This window comes from Poecilia reticulata, linkage group LG2 (genome assembly GCF_000633615.1).
Source record: "Poecilia reticulata strain Guanapo linkage group LG2, Guppy_female_1.0+MT, whole genome shotgun sequence".
NCBI classification, from domain to species: Eukaryota; Metazoa; Chordata; class Actinopteri; order Cyprinodontiformes; family Poeciliidae; genus Poecilia; species Poecilia reticulata.
In genome coordinates this window covers 40,369,267-40,391,507 of record NC_024332.1, presented here as the reverse complement: position 1 = coordinate 40,391,507, position 22,241 = coordinate 40,369,267, and the positions used below count along the sequence as shown (strand labels likewise).

The window sequence follows — 22,241 nt, the reverse complement described above, 5'->3', positions numbered from 1 at the left end:
CTGTTTGCTCCTTCCATCCCTGTTGTATGGATTATGCCTATAAAGCAGATTAAATGTTGCAGATTGAAAGACCAAGAGGGGACAGAACATAAACTCTTTAACTATTCTAAATCTTCATTCTGCGTCTGACTTTGTGATTTCTTTTTGTACCTTTTAGTTTTTGATTCTTAACACACAAAAAGATTTATATAATGCAGCTGACTTATTCTTAAACATGTCTCAGTTTATTGTCTTCCAGCCCTCAGTGTCACTGTCTTTCTTTCTGTCATTTGAGTTTTCTGGAGCCATATTATGTATGACAAAACACAAATATTTGGAGGAAAATTATATCCCCAGTTTTGCCCCCCGCATTCAGTATTTGTCTTTTTCAAAAAGGTTTCATCTGTGAATGTTTCTAAAACACAGCTCAAGGTTGTCATTGCCATAGTTCTCCCCAATTTAGTAAATTAGTAGTTGTGTGATGGCTTGCCCTCCTGTGTTCCCTGTCCTTATTGAGTTTTTAAATATTTTTTTATTTTCCCAGTGTTTCTTATACATCCATTGAGTTTTGAAAACTATAAATGTCTTCCAGTTTTTTGTATCTTCAAGTAATTCTAATCAATATTTACTTTCTGTTATTTTTAATTGACATAAAAGTTGTCAAAGATAACACATTGTGGGAGATTCTTCTGTATGTTTGATCTTTTGCTTTGTCTTTTACTGTTCGCTTTTTGTTTCTTCAAATGCATTTCAGTTTTTTTTTCACATATGATCACATTACGAATGTGATTTGACTTCTGACTTATTTATGTTTTGCCTCATAGATCCTTTATTCTAAGGATAGGATCATATCAGTTGTGCTGAGATATATTAATTGTTATATTTTAAGCTTCAAGAGTTAATTTTACATGTGTTCTTTTTGCTTTGAATGCTGCAACCCTTAAAAGGCATCATATTTTATGTGCAATAAGGGCATCTAACTTGCATCCATGTATATCCTCTCAGAGCTGTTAAGCAGCCTAAAGAGGAATCACTTTGCATTTACAATCATGTCACACGTCATAAGTGTCAAATTACGAAGACTAAGCCTGCATGAATGTCATCAAATTTCTACTGCAGCTCTAAAGCTGTGGAATATTTTTGTTCCTTATGATTTCTGTCAAAATCACACACACATTTGATGTTTTGGTGTTAAGCTAATGCTCTTATCTTCAGTGTACAAATATGACACAGATATAAATCCCAAGTGGGCCAACGCTCCAATCGACCACTCCACTGCAAAGTCTAATACTAAGTGCTGCAGCCAAAGCTGCTTTTTCAGTTTGTTTGTCGGATTTGGTTCAGATGTCAGGTGTTTAATCTTCCAACGTTTCTGTTGTTTGTTTAGTGGATGTGAGCACAGCGGCGCTCCCCTCGCAGGTTCCCTCTGCCGCCTCTGCCATCCTTCCCATGGACCTCCGCATTGTGGACCACCCTCACCACCACCACCAGCAGCCTCCCTTCGGCCTGGTGTCCCAACCCCATCCCACGCCAAACCCCTCCACAGCCTGTCCTGCATCGTCCGAGCTGGGCAATGGGCCGGTCGCCGGTAAGTCCTGGAGGTCTCCTAGCTGCAACCTTACCTCCGCTCTCAGAGTGATGCGCTATTCAATGCTTGTACTACAAGCTCCCACTAGCTTAGGTTATAACAAGAAATAAGATTAGTTACCATAACTACACTGATTATACACAAGTCTAAATTACAATGTGATCAGGAAACTCTGAACAAATAAATGCTTGGTGTGCCATATCTTTCTCCAACTGAACAGAAACAAAACTGAAGTTATTATCTTTGGACTTAAAAAGGAACGATTTAGAGTCAACACACAGCTTCATTTATTACAGCTAGAAAGTAGTGACAGAGCCTGAAACCTTGGGATAGCCTTCAAAGATGCATAAAGACAATTACAAAGTCAGCCTTCTATCACTAGAAGAACATTTCTAATGTTCCAGCAAGATCTAGAGAAACTCATCCATATGTTTATCTTCATTCGCATTGATTACTGCAACAGCGTCTTCACAGGTCTGACTAAAAATCCTCCAGCTGCAGCTGATCCAGATCGCTGCTTCTCCTCTTCTCACTAAAACCAGGAAGTCAGAGCACATCAACCTGGTTCTAAAGTCTCTACACTGGTTCCCTGTAGCTCAGAGAATAGACTATAAAATACTTTTGTTAGTTTACAAATCACTAAACAGCTTAGCACCACAATACATTAAAGCTCTGCTGTTGTTGTATCAACCTTCCAGACCTCTTAGGTCTTCTGGTGCTGGTTCTGCTCTGCATCCCCAGAACCAGAACAAAAGATGGAGAAGCAGCGTTCAGCTTTTTATGATGTTTTTTTTTAATGTTTTATACACCCTGAACTGCCTTGTTGCCGAAACGTGCCTTACAAATAACCTTGCCGTAACCCGCAGGCCGTCAGGATCAGCACCTGCAACATGAACTGGTGGCTCTGAAACACAAGCAGGAGCTCCAGAGGCAGCTACTGATTGCTGAGTTTCATAGGCAACATGAGCAACTGTCGCGACAACATGAGGCCCAACTCCAGGAGCATATTAAGGTAAGAGGATGTGTGTGAGCCGCCGACAGAGAGTGAGGTGGGATCTGTTCCTCCAATGTAGTCAGCACCTTGTGAAGGGCAAAAGAAAACAAATGTATGTGTACGATTTAGAGGGTACACTGGTGTAATTTGATCTGTTGGCAGCAGAAGAACATTGGCCCCATAAACTCGCTCTGTGCAAATTTTATAAAAGAAAAACTCCCATTGGGTTTACTGCGACCAGACAGCTGTGGAGCCAGAAGATCTGATCGGTTTAGGCTGAAAATAACTACAATGTGTCTTTTGAGTCCCTTGAATTTACTGCTTTCATTACTGCACCCACACTTTGCTTCATCTCAGTTGTTTCAGCTGAAATCTGTGCCAGTTATTTGCTTTCAACGTCCTATAACTCCTTTATCTTGTTTTTTTCCTCCTTCTGTAACCCATTTGCGCCTCTTCCCTCCAGCATCAACAGGACCTGTTGGCCCTCAAGCATCAACAAGAGCTGCTGGAGCATCACAGGAAGATGGAGCAGCAGCGTCATGAGCAACAGCTGGAGAAGCAGCAGCGGGAACAGAAACTCCAGCAGCTGAAAAACAAGGAAAGGGGACAAGAAAGTAAGTGAAGAATTCAATTAAAACAGCATTTTTAAGCGTGGAAGGATAGGATTTAATGTACTCTGCCCTCCTGATAACATCTGTGCTGAAATACTGTGGCCAATGATCACAACAGGTGTCAGACAGCTCGGCTCCTCCAGCCCCTCTGTCCCAACACCTGCAGCCATGGCACAGCAGTCAGAACAGTCTGACCTCACACATTCACCACAGGGAGGATCGGGATCCTCTAACCAAGGCAAGGTTAGAGGAGCCAGACACTGAGGCAAACACGTCCTTGGTTTACATGTTCAAAATCAGGACAGGAGTTCAAATTCACTTCAGTTACATCTGCCAAACAGTCAGGATGTTAATGTTTTGCCAATTAATGAATTAATTGGCCAAACATATATATATATATATACACACACAGAAAATACGGGAAGACTTAGTCATCTGACTGAAATCTTATTGCATTTATGCTTTCAGTGGAAACAGTTGTAGGTGCATGCTTTCCACTCAGCGCAGGTGTACCTTAAAGAGATGGCGTTTTTATTTTGTCAGTGGGTTTATGAAGAGAAATTGTGAGTAGTCAGTATCATACTTCTGCTGTAGATGGCAGTCAGAGAGATCAATAAAAGACTCGTCTTTCACAAGTCAAGCTCAGAACTCATCAAACTAGATTCAAGAACTCAAGAACAACATTTCATGTGAAAATTTTTTCTTTCTTATATAAATATAAATCTTTTCTTGTAAGTTTTCACTTTTTGTAGGAGTCACAGTTTCTTAGATCGGGTCACTTGGAGTGGCTCAGACCTTTTCATTGTTATCACTGTTTCATCTCCCTAAGTTGCTGCAGATTCCTGGAAGGAATTGTTTGAATGATGAAAAGTTACTCTTTTATATAAATGTGACTAGCTCTTTAGAAAAAAAAGAAGATAAACGGTGATCTTAACAAGCTTTTTCCTTCTTACTTTGTGGAAGAAAGTGGAACCAAAGCAGAATTTTAAAAATGTGATGAAATCCACAACAAACAAAGTCTATGTGCTACTTGCTACTTTTCTTTCCTGTTTCAAATTGTGTGAAATCCATTGCTTAATAAGTCCCAGAATTCCTCAGCCAACTTTGTCAATCTATAAAATGAAAGTAACAGTTTTTGTATGAGTCATGCTGATCTGACTGCAGAGTTCCCTCACTGTACTTGGATTTACAGGTTAAATGTGATCTGGAATTGACATGTAATGGCACCGTTGCTTTTGTTTCCCGTTGGAAAGACGTGTCATTCAATATTTTGAGTACACTGTAGTTATGGATTTTGCCAGTAAAGTCTCGATTCTGCTCTAGGCAGAGAGAACGTACTGTTTGACGTCTATGGAAAGAGCTTTGGGTTGTAAACAGGAGAAGCTTTGTTAAGTACTGCACTAAATTGCATGGAAGGCAGCCTCATAAAAGCCAATTTGCTTCAGTGGGGAGGCGTTCGTATTGGGATGTCAGCACTTACAGCTGCAGCGTGATTTAGAGAACATATATTAGCCCTTGTCACTTTCACATGCTGAATTTACCACTTCCTCTCTCAAGCCTGACACATCACCTCTCGTCACTCCCACTGTCATTTTCCCATAAAAGCAGCCCTTTTTCCAGCTTTTCCTGCTCTTGCTGAGATTTCCTCTGCCTGTTTCTCAGCTTTTCCTCCCCGTCTCTCACTTCCTGGATAATTTGTTTGTAAAGCTGTGAAATAAGAGTGGAAACTGAGGAGAGCACAAGATGGAAACGCAGCCCCTGATTTGTGTGTAGTATGAATGGGAGCTGTTCAAACCTTCGTGTTTGTGTCAAACACTGTGGCAGAGGTAAGATTCAGGGGCAGTAAACCCCCCTGCTCCCGACATTGATTCAATCGCTGAAATCCTGGTGGTTTTGGACTCATATTTTGGGTACTTAACCCAGACGGTCACTTGCACCGTCAGGACTCATGTGCTTTTCTTTCGGTGATTATCTCTGTCCAGGTGCTGTGGCCAGCACCGAGGTAAAGATGCGACTTCAGGAGTTTGTCCTGAACAAGAAGAAAGCCCTGGCTCAGCGAAACCTAAACCACTGTCTGCCCAGTGACCCTCGCTACTGGTATGGGTAAGTGTGACTGGCCGCTTCTCTAGAAGGGAATTTTTTCAGATTTGCTTTGATCACTTGTTTTGTCTGAACAAGGTATGGCACAGCAAAAATAGGATAGTAACACAAACATTTAGAACCAAAATGATCTAATCACTTAAATTTGAAATAATAAAGCATCAATTATGAAATCTAGATTACTTCAGATATAGTAGCAGCAACAGTATTTATACTTCATGCAGAAGTGACTAAACTAGAAACATATAATAAACATTTTTGCAGTTCTGCTCTTAATAAAGTTTCTCAATTATAACAAGCTGATATCAGCGGGTTAGTTAGTCAGGCTATCTGCTCCAGTAGCCAGTTAGCAGTCAGCAACTTAACAAACAGACCCCTCATTATTTGTCAGTTTGTTTCCCTAATATGAGTGATTGGTGACAATATCTTCAGTTTTTATTCTATTACTGGTTTTTCAAGACCAAAAAGGTTTGTAACCTTTTCCAACAAGCCAAATTATGTTGCAGCAATAGGTTGGGATGGGGGCAGATTGACATTTTTTGTGGTTCTGGAATTGTAAATTTGATTTTCCATACCTGTTGTGGACAGAAAGGCTTTTCAAATAAAGTCAGCTCTTAACTGAATCCTTTTAAACTTACCAGTGAATGTTACATAATAGTAGCGTAAGTCTTTACAGTTTGCTATGAGATGGTTACTTAGTTTGTTGCTGTTTTTACATGAATGCTTCCATCTAAACAGCAGAAGCAACAGATTGTCACTGTGCAGACTAGTGAACGTGATAGTTGTTGTTGCTAGATTTTGATGATGCAAAAAGGACATTTGTTTAAGGGTGTCATAAAATTTGTTTAACTTTTTTCTTTCTGGTCTCTGTTTTGGATTTGGATTATTATCTTTTCCAAAATAAATAAGTTATTTTATCTGAAAATCAGATAATCATAMGGTTAATGTAAGAACATCCAAGAGTTGGATATAAAAGGAATCAAAGTTTATTTGGACTAATCTATTTAGTGTTTTGTAAGTCTGCTTGGTATTTGACATTATTTTAAGTATTTTTGTAAAAAACGAACATCAGTATCCCCATTATAATTGCAATATAATGCAGATTGAGATACTTGACAGGATCCTCATCATACCTGCAGTTCTGCTTTTAGACAGCAGGCATTTCTGCAGGGGAAATCTGACTCGGCAACATATATTAGCAGAGAAAGTCAAGAGGAAGTGCTTTATTTGTTTTGCAACCTTAGCTACACAGATTCACCTGCTACGTTTTACTTACAGGCATTTTTGTTGATTTTAATTTATGTCACCTTGGCAACTCTTGGTGATAAATATACTTTTGGTCTATATTTTGCTGTCTAAATCCACCCATCCATCAAACTTTGTCTGTCCACTTAGTAACAACAGGGATCATCCTGATCAGACACTCAAAGTGCCTCAGTTCTCGCCTGTAGATATGTTGGAGTTTTACTCTGATCCTGGATGACAGAGCTACTCTCCATATTGCTAAGTTTGAACCTAGCAACTTTAGAGTAAAGCTAATCACAGCTTCTGATTGACGAATTTAAGAACCAAGCAGAACCATGTCATGTGTGAAAAACAAATATGAGTCCCAAACCACGACCACACCATGAGGTCCTGTCTATCACTGCAGACTGGATCGGGACACAGAGGGAGTCTTGGCAGAGTCCGTGAGTTTATGTCAGGCGTTGGAGAAACAGCCCTTAATAGCAAGCCAAGTACCCCAAATCCTGCAGCAGCCGCTGCAGTATATCCTGAGGCACCAAGCCTTTTCAAGGTTCGACAATCGACCAGAGCTGCTTTTCCAAAAGCCTAACAGAATCTTTACCTGAAAAAATTAGCTTGCTTTGGAAATCCAGCCAGCTGGCGAGCAACATGTTGTCTGGTTACAGAGAACAACTTCTATGACGGGACATTATAAAGCAGATCAGCACAAAGTAGGGGACGAAAAATGCTACATTGCTTCTATAGATCTATTTTTTTTAGTTAAAATTATCCTCTAATCCACGAGTCAGTACTTTGTAGAATAGCCTTTTGCTGCAACTACCGAGGCAAGTCTTTTGGGGTTCATCTCTATCAAAAGCTCGACTAAAAACACTGAAAGTTTTGCCCATTTTTCTCTGTAAAGTAACTCAAACCTCAGTCAGGATGGCTGGAGAGTGTCTAGGAACATGAATTTTCAACCTTTACCAAAGATTCTAAGATGAATTTAGTTCTGTAGAAAGATACTACCACCACCGTGTTTCACAGTGGATCACATTTTATCACTCAAATTCCACCTTTCTGTTTGTTTTCTACAGAAATAGAAGAGCACTGTTTCTTTTATAGCACAGAGGTCAACATAAAAGACAGTATGTATGAAGCAGCTGTGATGGAAACTCTTTGTTGCCATGGTGCATTATGGAGCAAAACAAGCAAAATGTGTCAAAATTTTAGCTTTAGCATTAATAAAATACTAATAAAGGTAAAATCTACTGGCTTATTCTCATGTGTGATCCACCCATAGAGGTTTGTGGTTCAGCTGTTAAAACTAGAGCATAAAGAATCATTTTATAGCAAACTACATTTATCTGAAACTTCAAAGCCTTCAAAAATCTGTCAAATCATGCACCTTCCTTTCATCAAAAAATTCAGTCTGAGTCATCATCTGTCTCATTTGAGTGTGAAAAAAAATCCCTCATTGGGGAGAAATATCAAACGTAAAATCTGTCGATGGCAGAGGTAAAAGTCTCTCATCTTCATGGCTTTTGGAACACAGTTATCAGTGTGGTGTTCCAAACCCCCGTAGTGTAGGCGCCTGTCAGCGCCGCGCTTTTGTGTGTACATCAAATTGCCAACATCATCGTTAGTCTCCGAGTTTAAACGACAGAGAAAATGCTGAAATGTCTAGGCTTTTTCTGTGTGCCGGTTGGCGGTGATTGACAGCCGGCTCTGTCTGAGGTGAATGTTTGAAGTGGGCAGTTAAAAAAAAAACAACAGTGGTGTCTCTTTTGCACTTTAAAGACGCTTTAATAAGTCAAAGATTTTGCCTGTGCAGGAGATTTGAGTGGTTTTGCATCATTAGTTTAATAGAGTTCTCTGTTTTTCACCCTGTTGTGACTCTCCTCACTTTCTGGTATGTCCTCTCTTCATTTCTCGTCCTCCATCTGTCTCATACAGCCGAGTCAGGAAACCGAAGCTTCACTTAAGGTGAATTAGTCCCTCTTTCTTTCTTCATAGTCTCTTTTTCTTTTCCACCTCCCTTAGCTGCTCACAGTCTCCTGTGTCTTTAAAAATCCTGACCTTGAAAAAGAAGATAGAAGCTGTCTTTTTCACTTCCTTAAGTGTGTAGGCGTGTGTGCATGAACTAGGTGCAATGGTTATTGTAGTTCTAAAAAAAAGTAGCGATATTGCATAATATGCTGTGGGTTATAAGACTTTTTTTATTTGTATTTGTTGCAGGAAAACTCAGCATAGCTCTTTGGACCAGAGCTCACCCCCTCAAGCGGCGTTGTCGGCGTACACGCATCCAGTGCTGGGAGCGTTCGACTCAAAGGACGACTTTCCTCTGAGGAAAACAGGTAAAGAAATGAGACATTTTTTACTCATACAACAAGAAAATTGGCTTTCGAGGACCAAAAGCCTGAATTTGGGAGTCAGACGCAGGAGGATTAATGAGGCCGGCTGAAATGTTCTTAACTTGAGATATGAAAAATGTATTTAATGGCCTCTTTTGAACCATTTTAATGTAAATGAAGGCTGAGGGAAGATAACAGCACCCATCTGGATTGGAAAAGTAGAAACTTTGACACCACTGAAAGTGTTTTAGAAGAACCGATGCAAAAATAAATGCTTTCATCCACCACCCACGAACCTTATTAGCTACAGATATTTTTGATGATAAAATACATGTTTCTTTAACTTTTCCACTCCTTGTCAGGTTAGAACTGCAAACTGATGTGACAGCCCAATAAGTTAAGAATTGTGTAGTGCAATAAAAATTATGCATTGTTTTCCTTTTTTTTGTTTTTCAAATAAATCACTGAATAAAGTATGCCATGTATTTATGTTCAACTTCTTTTTGCTGCAGTTGAAGCCTCAAGTCCTCTTGGGTTTCAATCTACCAGCTTTGTACATCTAGACATGGAGATATTTGTGCCCATTCTTCTTTGCAAAAATTTTCAAGTTCAGTCAGATTGGATAGAGAATGTCTGCGAACATCAGTTACCACAGATTGTATTTAGGTCTGGACTTTGACTGGGCCGTCCAACACATTATGTTTTAAACATGGCCCTGTGGCTGTATGTTTGGGGACATTGTCCTGCTGGAAGGTGAACCTCCACCCCATTTATACCACACTCTACTTGTCCTTCACTGATTAAGTGTCTGCTGAAGGTAGTTGATTTCACTGGATTTTATAGATGTTTATAGTGTAAGCTTGGAATAAAATGTCAATATTGTTTAAATTTGTGGTTGCAGTCTAACAAAATTTTAAACATTTCAAGGCGTATGAAAACTTTTATGAGGTAACACGTATTCATCATCACTGTTCTGTTAAACAAAATGGTTCCTGATCGCCCTGGTGCCCTAACAGGCGTGAGAAAACGATCATTCTTGCTTTCTGGACTCATCGGCTCGGTCCATCTGCTCGCGCCAAGGCCGGCCAAGCTGCGATGACTCAGTTAGCGTTAGCAGCTGCTTCGGCTGTACAGCTGTCTGTTTTCACCACTGGAAGCCAAACCCTGTGCACGCCGCGCTGAGGCCCACCTGCTGAGATCTGCAGAGAGAAAACTCAGAGTTTGGACTTTCAGGAATTTTTCCTCTGAGATTTGTTCATAACACACATGGTATCATTCTTCCTGGACGAAGAAGGAAGTCTGATACGTACAAGTGCTTTTGGAAGACGTTTGCTGCTGATCTGTGCGTCAGTTTACAGCCAGCTGTTGAGGAACTACTGTGTAAATAGTTAGCAGACTGTGATCGTATTAGGCCGGCCTTCAGAGATATGAATCATGTTGAAGAGGAAGTGAGTGACAGCACTCGACACATCAGTGCACTCACCGCGTCATTCGTGACGCTTGTCCCCCTAAAGTTGGTCTTTTATCTATGCAAACTCTAAATGCGCAGTGAATGCTCTGCGTCTGTGCAGTAAGATGATGCGTACGGTTTATTACAGCAGGGCTTTGTCATAACGGCGCTCGGTGCACAGAGGACCACTTTGAATGCTGTGACAGGAAGTCAGCAAGGCCTTCATTACAGAGGCATGCTTGTCATGCTGACCTTCCCTCTGCTGCTCATACATTACATTATTACACACAGACATTATCATTCCACACTTATAAAATGAGCACTAAGATCATTGAAGACTTTAATGTTCACCAGTTGATTCAGTAGCAGAGTAGCTTCACATTTTTCAGTTATTATTCCACCTCTGCTCTGGGACACTGAGATGTTTGACCATAATGCAGCATGAAATTAGGAAGTCTTACCGGTAAATATAGTGGTTATGATATCAGTGGTGATAAATCAACACTTTCTTCACTCTCCTCTCTCTCATGTACGTTCAGCTGACCATCTGATATTCAGCATCTTGGAAACTGTAATCCACCAGGTGAATAGCTTGATTAAAAAACTGTCTTTTCCAATGTTAGTATTGCATAGATGACACAATACATTTAGAGAAAATGAAGTACACCATGTCAACACCAACATCTTGAACCAAGTGTTAAGCACGGTAGTGGAGTTGTGATCATGTGGGCCTTCTTTAGCGCCACAGAATGAGTGCATTTTGCTGTTATTGAATGGACTCTGAGCTCTATAGAGCAAAATAATCTATGGTCAAACGTGAGGCCATGTGTTTGACAGTGGAAGCTCAGACTAAACTGGGTTTGGAAAAGGACATTGAACCCAACGTTTGTAGCAGCAAATCCACAACGGAATGACTAAATAAGTAAAGAATCCGTATGGTGCTGCGGCCCAGTCTTTAGGTGTCGGTATCTTTGTTTATGAGTGTCTGACTGGACCAAGCTGATTCACACATGTAAAGCTTTACATGGGTGGCTGTGCCTCAGGGGAAAGAACAAGTTGTCTTCTAATAACAGGGTTTGGAGTTCAGTTTACACACCCTCCCTCCATATGTTTTTGTGGCTTTGAACAAATACAGTGAAATCCAACTTAGTGGCCAAACTCCAAATTGCTTGTTTCTGTGAATGGGTGGTTGAGAGTCACACTTATTGAACTTTGTTTTGCTGAAAGATTTGACTATGAATATATATATATATATTTTTAAAAACATTTGGTATGTGATGCATTCACTGCAATAATTTTTCACATACAACTTTGTCTCAAAGTGGAACCACATGCAGTTTTTTATGCTGGAAGTTCAAATTAAAATTTATGTTCTGTTGAGGAAGATTTACAACCCTGGAATCAGGTCTAAAACAACAAATAGCATTTATTGTGTTTTGGCACTTTATACCAAATTAAGATCTAATTTTGTGCGATGAGGATGTGAAACCATTATGTTTAGCTTTTTGCTCCATAAAAGAAGCAACGTGCTATTTATTACAACAGTGAAGTGCTGAAAAGAAAATCTTATAATGCTTGCAAATGCTAGATTTGGGGAAGTCTTAACCCTGTAACCTAAATCTGTTGCCGGCTGTGGGTGTGAACTTCATGGTGTTCTGTTGCAAATTCCCCTTAAGGCTGCAGTAACACAAAGAAACACATGGGAAAATAATGAGAACCTTTGATTCAGCGTAAAATCCAGGAAGTATTGTTCTGTCCTGTGGAGCGTAAACACAAAAACTACATGTGAACTGTGGCTGTCTTTCATCACTGTCCTGCAGATGTCTCATCGATGCCGAGTGACTAATGTCAGTGGCTCAACGGTGTCACAATAAAAGAACAATAGTTTAGTGGAAGACGAAACAGGCCTGAACTTGAATTTTATTGAGACTTCATGTGACAGACAACAGGAGACGGTACCGACTTCTGCAACTTTTAAATAGATGATGGGTAGAGCTGAATAAAAGACAATCCTGGAAGAAAACCGGTTAGAAACGACAAAAGGTTTGAGACTTGACCCTAAAGATAAAGACAGAGCAAAAATAGAAGCTTAGATGAAAACAAATTCATATGTYAAAATCTAAATCCGCTGGAGAATCTAAGACTTGAAAATCCTCTATCTGGTCTGACTGAGCTTAAGATGTACTTGAAAGAAGAATGGGCAACAATGTCTGTGTCTAAATACGCAAAGCTGGTAGTGAAATCTGTGTCTGCATCAAAATGTGGCTTCACTACATATTGACCCAACAAATGCATGGCACACTTTTTTCCATTTTTAATTGTAAAGTTTTTTTTGTTTTTTTTAAGCTGTTGATCATTTTCTTTTCCCAATTAAGCACCATGTTCATCACATAAAATCCAGATTGATAACATAAATTCATGGTTGAGATAAATCTAAACAAGTTTAAGAGATAAAATACTTTTGTAAAGTTCTTTAAATAATCATCTGTTTTCACTGTTGATTGAATTAATTTAGGACATGATATATTAAGACATTATTTGTATTATTAGAGTTTGATTTTGACCTTATGTCCCCCCAGTAGGGGGGGGGGGGTCGTTAGCTGTAAGCCGTCTCCTCTTGGGACTGATGATTACTTTTACTTATGTTTAATCCTGAAACCCATGTTTTACAGTAATCTCTTTAACTTTTATTTTTCGAACACAACGTCCAGATAAGATGGCGTGCATTTCTTCCAGCTTCTGCGCCGCTGATGCACTTATCTAATGTATCTCGCATGTACAATGTTTCTCGGAAGCTCTGCTGATGAGCTGGAGCAAATGAGCCTATTGATTTCCATACAGTAAATCTCCTTCCTTCCCATTTATTGGCAGAGCGGCACGACTTTCCCCATCACGCCTCCTAGGAGCTCGGGGCTCCCTCCTGTCAAACAGATGAGCAGCTGATCAATATGTTTTCTATCAAAAGCAGTTTCCTCATCAACTCCCTGTTGAAACATTCAGTAGCACTCAAACAGTCATTTAATCTAAACGTCATATCCTCTTAATGGATTTATCAAAGTGTAAGGATAGAATCTTTTTGAGCCTTTAATAATAATAATAATAATAATAATAATAATAATAAAAAAGGTAAAGTTTAGCTCTTTCTAGGCTTTTCTTACTTTGTCCCAGCAACAGGACCTGAGAGGAAGAGGACATAAAGTTTAAAAATTCTACTTATTCTGGGTCATAAAAGTTGCAAAGTGGGACAGTGACCTTTGCTGTAATGAAGCGCAACACCCGCCCTTGCCAACGGTTGCTCACAATGTGCCCATAAAGGCTCAACAATGAAGGCGAGAGGAACTAATTCCAGAATAAAAGAGAGAAGTGGGAATTTAGAGGAAGTGAGAGAAAGGAGGGCATAGAAGGAGGTGAAGAGGTGGAGGAGAGAGAGGGGGATCTGCAGCGAAATGCCAGCATCAGCAGTAAAACCAGTCTGGGCTCTCTGCAGCGAACATGTTTGCACGTGTGCAAACTGTCGCGCTTCTGCCCAGTCGGCATTAACACCCTTCAAAGTCACTCTGTCCTGAGGTGAACGCCCCACAGTGACCAGTGCCCTTCAAACCCACGCCGCCATGTCTGTCTCCTTCACTCTCCTTCCATCGTTCTCCAGGTTTCAGCTCATAACTTCGTTTCTCCTTCCACTCTGTCATTTTTTTAACCCATAAATGTTTCTTTTTATAATTCTAAGTTGTGGCGCAGGGGAAAAGCACAGCCCACGTATTGAGGCCTTGGTCCTCATGGCGGTGGTCGCAGGTTCGATTCCCGGCCTGGTGACATTTGCCGCATGTCTTCCCCCCTCTCTCATTACCCTCTCTCCTGTTGAATGATTTTTCAAATAAAGGCCTCTAGCGCCAACAAAACATTAAAAAAAAAATCAAACTCTTAAGTTTATTAGTAAAAAAAATAATGAGAAATTTCACTTTTTAATATTAGTTGTAACAATATTTGTTTTAAAATATCATTAATGTGCTCAGACCGAATTGATTAATCAGATTAATTGTGATGAATCAATTACTAAAATACTCATCAACTAATTTAGTAATCATTGGAGTATTTAGACTCAAAAGAAACTATTTGTCAAAAGAAAACATATTCAGAACAGTAATWATGCCAAAACTTTACAAAAAATATTTTCATTTTACATTTAAGATGAAAACAACCTTTGATTGAGTCAAAACTCCTCACGTTGCATGGTTTTAGTTTCACTTGGTTTATGTTTGTTTTAAAAACGAATTGATTTATTTGCTTATTTGCATCATTGCATGCATTCCTAATAGAAAAAGGCTTCAGTGCTTATATAAAAAATGTGTAGAATGTGCCATTTTTTATCTTATTAATAGTCAGAATAATTGATAATTTAACCAATTACTAAAATATGAATTAGTTGCAGCCCTAAAATGTGCAAACAGATTTTCAAACAAACAGCAAAGGTACTAATATACAAGTTTTTTATGCTTAAAAGTTGAACAAAATGCAGAAAAACCTTTTCTTCATAAGACCTTTCCTTATCAAGACGTTAAGTCACTACCAGATGTTGCTATGCAGCTGTTTTTGATCAGCTGATTACTGATCTGCAAATGTGGCCACCTGAGCGAAAGCAAACATTTTGGCAGTTTACTGATCTGGCGCTAAAGTGTGTGTCAATAAAATGCCAACCAGGATTTTAGTAATGTTTGAGCAGCTTCTGTGGCTGCCCATCAATCTGGAAATGTTTAAAAGTCCATTTCAAAACTATTTGGAGTCAGTCTGTTAGGCGAGATAAAGATTATTCTAAAAGGGAAAATGTTAAGCTGTTGCAAATCTTTCCTGGATAAAGTTTTAGCCAGTTCACCTGGAGGTCAGACAATTCAAGCTCATGGAAGTCTGACTGGATAAGCAGTCTAAGTTTTTTTGGAGCGGTTGTCGGTAAGAAGCCTCTTCTCTCTGAAATGAAGGTGACAGCGCAGACTTGGGGTTGTAAAGTTGCACCAGCATGAACCACAAGACTTCTCAAACAATTTCCTTTGCACTTTGGCACCTCTAATTCACAGCAGGACAGTGAGCTGAAATACAGATGTGAATCCACAAGAAAAAGGCTGCAGAAGAAAAGAATTATTGCATTGGAGAGTAGTCTAATAAATAAATGATGTCACCTTTAAGAACTTCAATAAAGATAAAGCTGTGTTTTGAAAAGTTGAGGAAAATCTCCTCTAACAGTTGGACARTAACGGATGCCGTCCTGGGTAATTCCCTTCTTCTGCTCCACCCAGAATATATTGGGAACACAGGGAGATTTTATAGGTCTTAATAAAAGGTGTTCATGGCAAAAATATGTTAAAAAGACATTTTTTATTAGAAATATAAAACATGTTTGTTTTTTTTTTAAATCTGTCTCATTTCATGGTGAACAGGAAGTGGCTCTTGGGAACTGGACTTCAACTCTCCTGGTTCAGTTCAGATTTTCAGTTTGTTTTATTCTTAACTAGAGATGATATTATGTAGTTTAGACTCCTTAATAGAACTCCAGTAAAATAATCTTAATCTTTACTGCCAAATAAGTGATCAGATTAGATACAAACTTCAGTGTCGTTAACCAGCCAGTCAACCCCAGTCAGCCATCTTTACGGAGCTCATTTGGTGACATAGGAGAGAAAAAAATTAAAACTCGTTTTAACAACTGACTTATTTTTGTGGAAATTACTTAATTACAAGTCATGGCCACAAGTTGTTTTGKTTTTTTTCTCCCATCTTAGACAGGCTCTGTAATRTTGAGATGTTCTGTAGGATTTGTTTATACTGTGTGTASAGTTCATGCTAACTTGACTGACTAATATATAATTCTTCTTCTGCCCTTAAACAAATCCTCCAGACATGATTTTCAAGAGACTGCTCGGAAATTTTATTTGTACTTTAAATATTAACTCTGTTAAAATCATGTCTCTTTTGGGGGAAGATTATGTGCATCCATTTTAACTTTTTTGTATTCCAAAAATAAAGTTTAATAAAAGTTATAACTTTGACTACCACTATTTGAAAAAGGTGTAGCAAAGTCAGTAACTTTAGGCTGCAACAATAAAAAAAATAAATAAATGTTGCAGCCTCCTTGAAGGACTGACTTTGGGCCAGATGGACAGAAAGTATTTTATGTTTTCCAAGCATCGATGTCACCCCATAAGGCTGGCGCCCTGGGCAGAAAGCCATTTTCTCCGTATCCAAAGCTGCCACTTCAGGTCAGAAGATGCTTTCTTCCAAGCTCATAAAGTCGGTTGTAGAGGTTTATAAATTCAGTCTACTGTTTTCTCACATGCTGACTTTTAACGTTGACTTAAATAAATGTTGACACAATGATATTTATYGAAGGTTTTATTAATCTAATTTAAGACCCTGATGAGAAACAGATGTTTTTTTAATGATGTGATATTTAGGATCTGAGAGAAAGTATACAAAATTATGCCAGTACAGTTATGAAATCCACTTTATAAAACATCTGTTGTTGATCAAATAATTGAAAACATCTGCGTTGCACAACAGCCAAAAAACACCTTAAAGAAAGTCGGTACATGTTGTGCCTGCTTTATACTGCAGATTGTAAAACATATATTTTCATATGCTGTAGGTTATATTTACTTCTAATAAAGTAAAAAAAAAAAAGATTTTAATTTATTTTTTTCTAGTTAGTAATAATCTCCGTAGTCTGACTCTGTCAGTAATAAAATATCCTACGTGATCTTCAGTGTGGACCTATAATTTTCTCCTGGCCTCCCACAGCCGGACCCGATGCTGCTAATGCATAGCGTTTTACCCCGACTGACCTCGTCCCTGCTGACAAAGACAGCAGAGGAGTTCACTCCACTTATCAGGAAGCCCTTTTATTAAATAATAATTGAGTCTCACAAGTTCAGCTGCATTGTTCCCCKAAAACTAAGTGTGTATTTGTAAAAGCACTTGGACATGATAGGTTCACAATAGGTTTTCTCATCCCCTCTTATRTGAAGGTATAATGAGAGCTTTGCACTTCTTTGAAGTACATAAAAAGTTTGGTGCTTCGCTTCCATTTTAATGACCCAGAATAAATCTYGCAATGCTGAATAAATCACTACTGTACACAAAGAATCAATTGCTTCCACTTGGTTGTACCAAAATGCCCCACCTCCTGCTCTGAGGCTAATGAACGTAGCAGAGTCTGCTTCATWCAGGGTCATGGGACGAGCATTGGGTCAGCCGTGGGTCAGCCCTCCAGCTTTAACTGACTGAGGGAAACCCGTGGAGGAGGGGAGGGAACTGCTACTGTTTGCCATTGTCTGGCAGAGAGACACCAAAGCAAAGTTTGTCCCAAAAAGGCCTTGCCCTGTCCATGACACGACTCCCAGAGTTTACCTTTTGCTTACCTCTCCTGCCCTCTGTGTGCATCTTGCGCCTGCCGCAAGGAACCTCCAACAAGATCGACCATCTGCAGTTTTAAACCGAGAAATCTGGACGTCAACCTCCCTATTTCTTATTTGTACAAACCCTAGTTTTTTTTTCAATGTAATTGGAAGTGTCTGGAAACTAGCAGTGTTCATTAGTAAAGCATGAAGGTGGCATCATTAAGCACCGGGTCAAGAAAGCTGCCAGTTGGCTGCTTCCTCTATTGTTGCCGAGCTTCCCACTGTCGCATGAAGATGGTTAACCTCTGCTTCTGAATCTGTTGGCCGGCTCATACTCGATGGCCTATAGGGACAAGCTCATTAGCACCAATAGCTGCTAACAAACAAGATCCCATTTATGCAACCCTGCAATCTACAATGCATCTGAGTAGCAGACCAACAGGTTCAGAGAGGTTGCAGTTTTTTAACACTTTTGTGGGGCAACACAGAATGAGAGTCTGAGATGGAAATGAATCCAGGTCAGACTCTTTTGTGCTCCTTTTTGRCGGCCTGTATGTTTTTCTAACATATTTGTATATCTGTACATTTTCTTGAGACACTTGGATATTAATGATTTGATATGATTATAACTCGACTTTAAATATTTCACTCCTCAGCATTTGCATGGTTGAGGAACCACAACTGCCTGCAAATATYTAAAATCCATAAATACTTAAAACTCCTTCTAAGACACCTAAGCTGCCTTCTATATTAGTTGTAACCACAAATACGYATTAACCGTTTTAGCATTAATAGAAGCTTTCCATTGTACACAGTCTTAACTATGCTTTTGAGGGCTGGAGCCAATCAGTCTSAAGGAACATAAATGCTGCTCCTGGATTGGCAATTTCATGTCAGAAAGCATTGGATCTACATATTTCAGYTTCCCAAGCTGCATTTCTTTCAATATTTGTACATTGAGGGTTGTGCTGTTGCCTTGCAGCAAGAAGGTTCTGGGTTTGAATCCCAGCCTGGGGGTCTTCATGAATTGATTTTGCATGATCTCAACACTCAGCTTTCTTCGACCTTAAAAGAACATGGCCGCATGACTTTTGTTAAGTTTAAACTGAGTAAAGAATAATAATTATGTAGCAATGTCTTTTGGACAGAGSATACCAAATTAAATACGTTTGACCATGAAGCAGTCGGTATCGGTGTACCTCATGAACCAGTTGACTTAGATGTAAGTGTTTGGGGGTGACAGTTAAACAAAACCTTTGCAGAAATAAGTCCTTGCAGACCTCAGTGAACTGAATCAACACTGTAAAGAAGTGAAGTTTTGAGTTTTTCTACGATGTCACTTCTCTGTTTTAAAAGGTTTTTCCTCATTTGTGTCCCATCAGCATCTGAGCCCAACCTGAAGCGCCGTTCATGGCTAAAGCAGAAAGTGACGGAGCGTCGAAGCAGCCCTCTGCTCCGCAGGAAAGACGGGCCGGTCACTACTGCCAAGAAGAGATCGCTCGACATAGCTGGTGAGACATAGTACAGTACAAGAAGTAGGCTTAAGTATTTCTCTAAAAACAACCAATGTGCTTCAAATTTCCATGGATTTTACACAAAAATTCATTTTTTTGTTTTATTTTTTTACAAAGCATTTTCCTTTCATGTTGACTTGACTGAACATTATTTCCAACTTGCACAGCATTCAAATAATGACATATTTGAAGTATTTTGTAACACCAATAAGATCAAGTTTGATCTGTTATGAATCAGTTTCAGTATAGAAACATGTATGAGCTGCTGCAGGTTCTTTGAGAAAACGTTCAGCACTAATGCTCTAATTCAAAACAGTTCTAACTTTTAGAGGAATCTCAAAGCTCACTTGCATTACAAATCTCATCTCCCAAATTTACATTTATTTTTATTCTTTATAACCTTAGAAGAAGATTTTGACATCTTTTGAACAGTTCATGCTCTGGTTTTGATTCAAAATGAACAAAATTTCTGATAAAAATAGCTGRACATCTAGAAGAGGGCATACCATAGTGAAGAGAAGATAGGCCTACTGATAAACGGCGACATAATCGCTTCCTGTGGTTAAGATAGAGAGGAAGAGAATTACAGACGCAGTAATTYACTATACCATGAGGATTTATGGGGAGAGAGGCAAGAGCAATTGAGAGCAGTAATACTGCCGTCAGGACACGTGACTGGGTTCAGCTGCACGTCTGTGAGCCTCAACAATAACGAACCTCCTGAATGAACATCTTACAGCTCAGTGGTGTTGGTATGTTTGTGTCATTTAGGGAACTTTAGACTATGTGAGATGTGATGGGCATTTCGTAGGTAGGAGCAGAGAAAACTGCTGTGATTTTAATGGATGCCAGTGTTGCTCTGGTTAGTTGACATGGTAAATACTKTTAGGTTTTATGTATTCTCACACGTCCTCATGTTTCTACCAAAACAGGCARACACAACGTTTTGGCTCATTTCCAAGAAACRAACAAGTGAACAAAATGGGAGAAAATATAGTTTTAATGCTAGTTGAGGGGAAAAAATCACAACCCACACATCACCATACTGTAGCAAAGTAGGGTTTTAGACTTTCCAACATAATTTTTCATTTTTTATATATATACTTGAATATGTACGTCTAGCAAAAAAAAAATGCATGTTTGTGTTTCTGTGCTTCTGTTTGTTTATACATGTGATTTGGTTAAAAAAAATTATTTAGATACAATCTTAAGGAGGAAAAATATATTTATTTCCACTTAAAACTAAAACTTTCTTTAAACTCAGTTTTATTGTTCATTTCTGGCCATTACAGGTTTGTAAAAATAAGAAAGAAGTCAATTTTTACTACTGTGATTAATGTTGTATCCATTTTCCTGCAAGTCTTAAGTGCAAGTTTGCAAACTGGATTTAATTATTATTTTTTAAAAACATGTATGTACGAGGATTGTGAACAAACTTAAATTGTTTGTCCCTTAAATTGTTTAATCTCGACAGGACGAGATAAAATTCCCACTCAGTCTTCAATGAACTCAACTCGTGATTATTATCTGTATTAAATGCCAGCATTTAGTACAGATAATTAAGCTCATATTTCACTGYTGCTTCCATTTAAATCTTTGCAGAAGAAACTTGCAGAAAAAAAGATTTTTCATACTTGATAAAAGAGGCACTTTGTTTTGAAAGTCATAAAAGTGAAGGGCTGGTGTTTCAGCTGCTTCCTGTGTGGGAACATGGGAAAACTGCTGCAGCACACATGATGGAGAGCTGCAGCTACCAGTACTGTCTCAYTTTCTCTTTGAATATCTCTGCAAAAGGTGRAAAACACTTTGCTTGTTGAATAAAGCACAATTCTGCGAGATGGTTTTTAAAMCGTTGGCTGCCACATGGCTTGTTAAAAAGTCTGAATCCTAGCCGTAGATCTCACTATGGTAACCAATTGCTAAACATACCTGCATGTTTTAAGATACCAAAATAAGTTGGTGCTGTATGTAGGTGATGTCACTGTAGTCATTATAAAGCTTATTATCTTTATTTATTGATTTAAGATGATGACGTGAAGAGGAAAATCACTAAACAGCGATAACCTCATTAAAGCTGAACAATCTCTGCAGATAGTCCACAGGGAAATTCTGTAATTAGATTCGCACTATCAGCATGATATCCAGTGACATATTGTACTAAATTGAATCTTCTTGCAAAAGAAAGAAAAAAAAAATCATACAATGAATTATTTTATTTGGCTTTAGCTTCTAAAAGTCACATAATTTCCTGGTAGACTCATTAGTAAACAGTTAGCTGCTTGTCAGCATATTAAACCATTCCTGTCATGTGTTTCTGTGCTGTGTGTATTACAGACTCTGCATGCAACAGTGCGCCAGGCTCCGGCCCCAGTTCCCCCAACAACAGCTCCAGTAACATCCCCAGTGAAAACGGGATCCCGATCTCTACCAGCCCAGGAGAGGTGAGCAGCATGGCTGCACGTGTGCATCCCTCTGACTGCAGACACACATTCGTCTTCCCAGTTTATGCAATGCACAGACTATCGCCATAGTGACCACTGAGTCATTATAACCGAGGGTTATGATAAGATTAGATTTTCTTTTTTTTTTTTACCAAGCCATTGATTTGTTCATCAAGCTTTATAATATTTTTTAAATTCTCTTTTGATAGCYTGAGTAAGTGCTTTTATAACAATTTTTCCTTTTAAAGAGTTTTTGAATGAACTTTCAGTCCAACATCTCCTGCTAGGGTTTTTCATGTTTCCTTTTCAGCATATCCATCGATACTGGTATCAGTTTTAAATGAAACAGAAAATAAAGAAGTGACTCAGTTTGCCCATTCACACATCAAAACACTTGGTCTATGACCTTTATTTGATTTTTACAGAAACAAGTTGCTTCACAGAAATTGCTGTTTATTGACAAGCAGGAAGTGAGTTTTCATTTCCTCTGCATTTAGTGAACATGACAAAAAACAATTCAGAATTTTTTATGTTTGACTGGCAAATAACCAGTGACCTCTCAGGGATGTAATTAAAGCATCATTTCTGAACTCTTGTGTACAAA

At 38.9% G+C, this 22,241-nt stretch overlaps 1 protein-coding gene across 1 annotated transcript in view; it reads left to right on the top strand.

Moving 5' to 3' along the window:
- Nucleotides 1-22,241, top strand: part of LOC103461731 (histone deacetylase 4) — a 129,827-nt gene that overhangs the window by 62,299 nt on the left and 45,287 nt on the right. The window contains exons 3-10 of the mRNA XM_008404080.2: nt 1,367-1,567; nt 2,434-2,579; nt 3,025-3,175; nt 5,155-5,275; nt 8,450-8,479; nt 8,732-8,850; nt 19,065-19,193; nt 21,531-21,637. Of these exons, the coding sequence (XP_008402302.1) occupies nt 1,367-1,567; nt 2,434-2,579; nt 3,025-3,175; nt 5,155-5,275; nt 8,450-8,479; nt 8,732-8,850; nt 19,065-19,193; nt 21,531-21,637 (1,004 nt within the window). The remainder of the gene's footprint in view (nt 1-1,366; nt 1,568-2,433; nt 2,580-3,024; nt 3,176-5,154; nt 5,276-8,449; nt 8,480-8,731; nt 8,851-19,064; nt 19,194-21,530; nt 21,638-22,241) is intronic.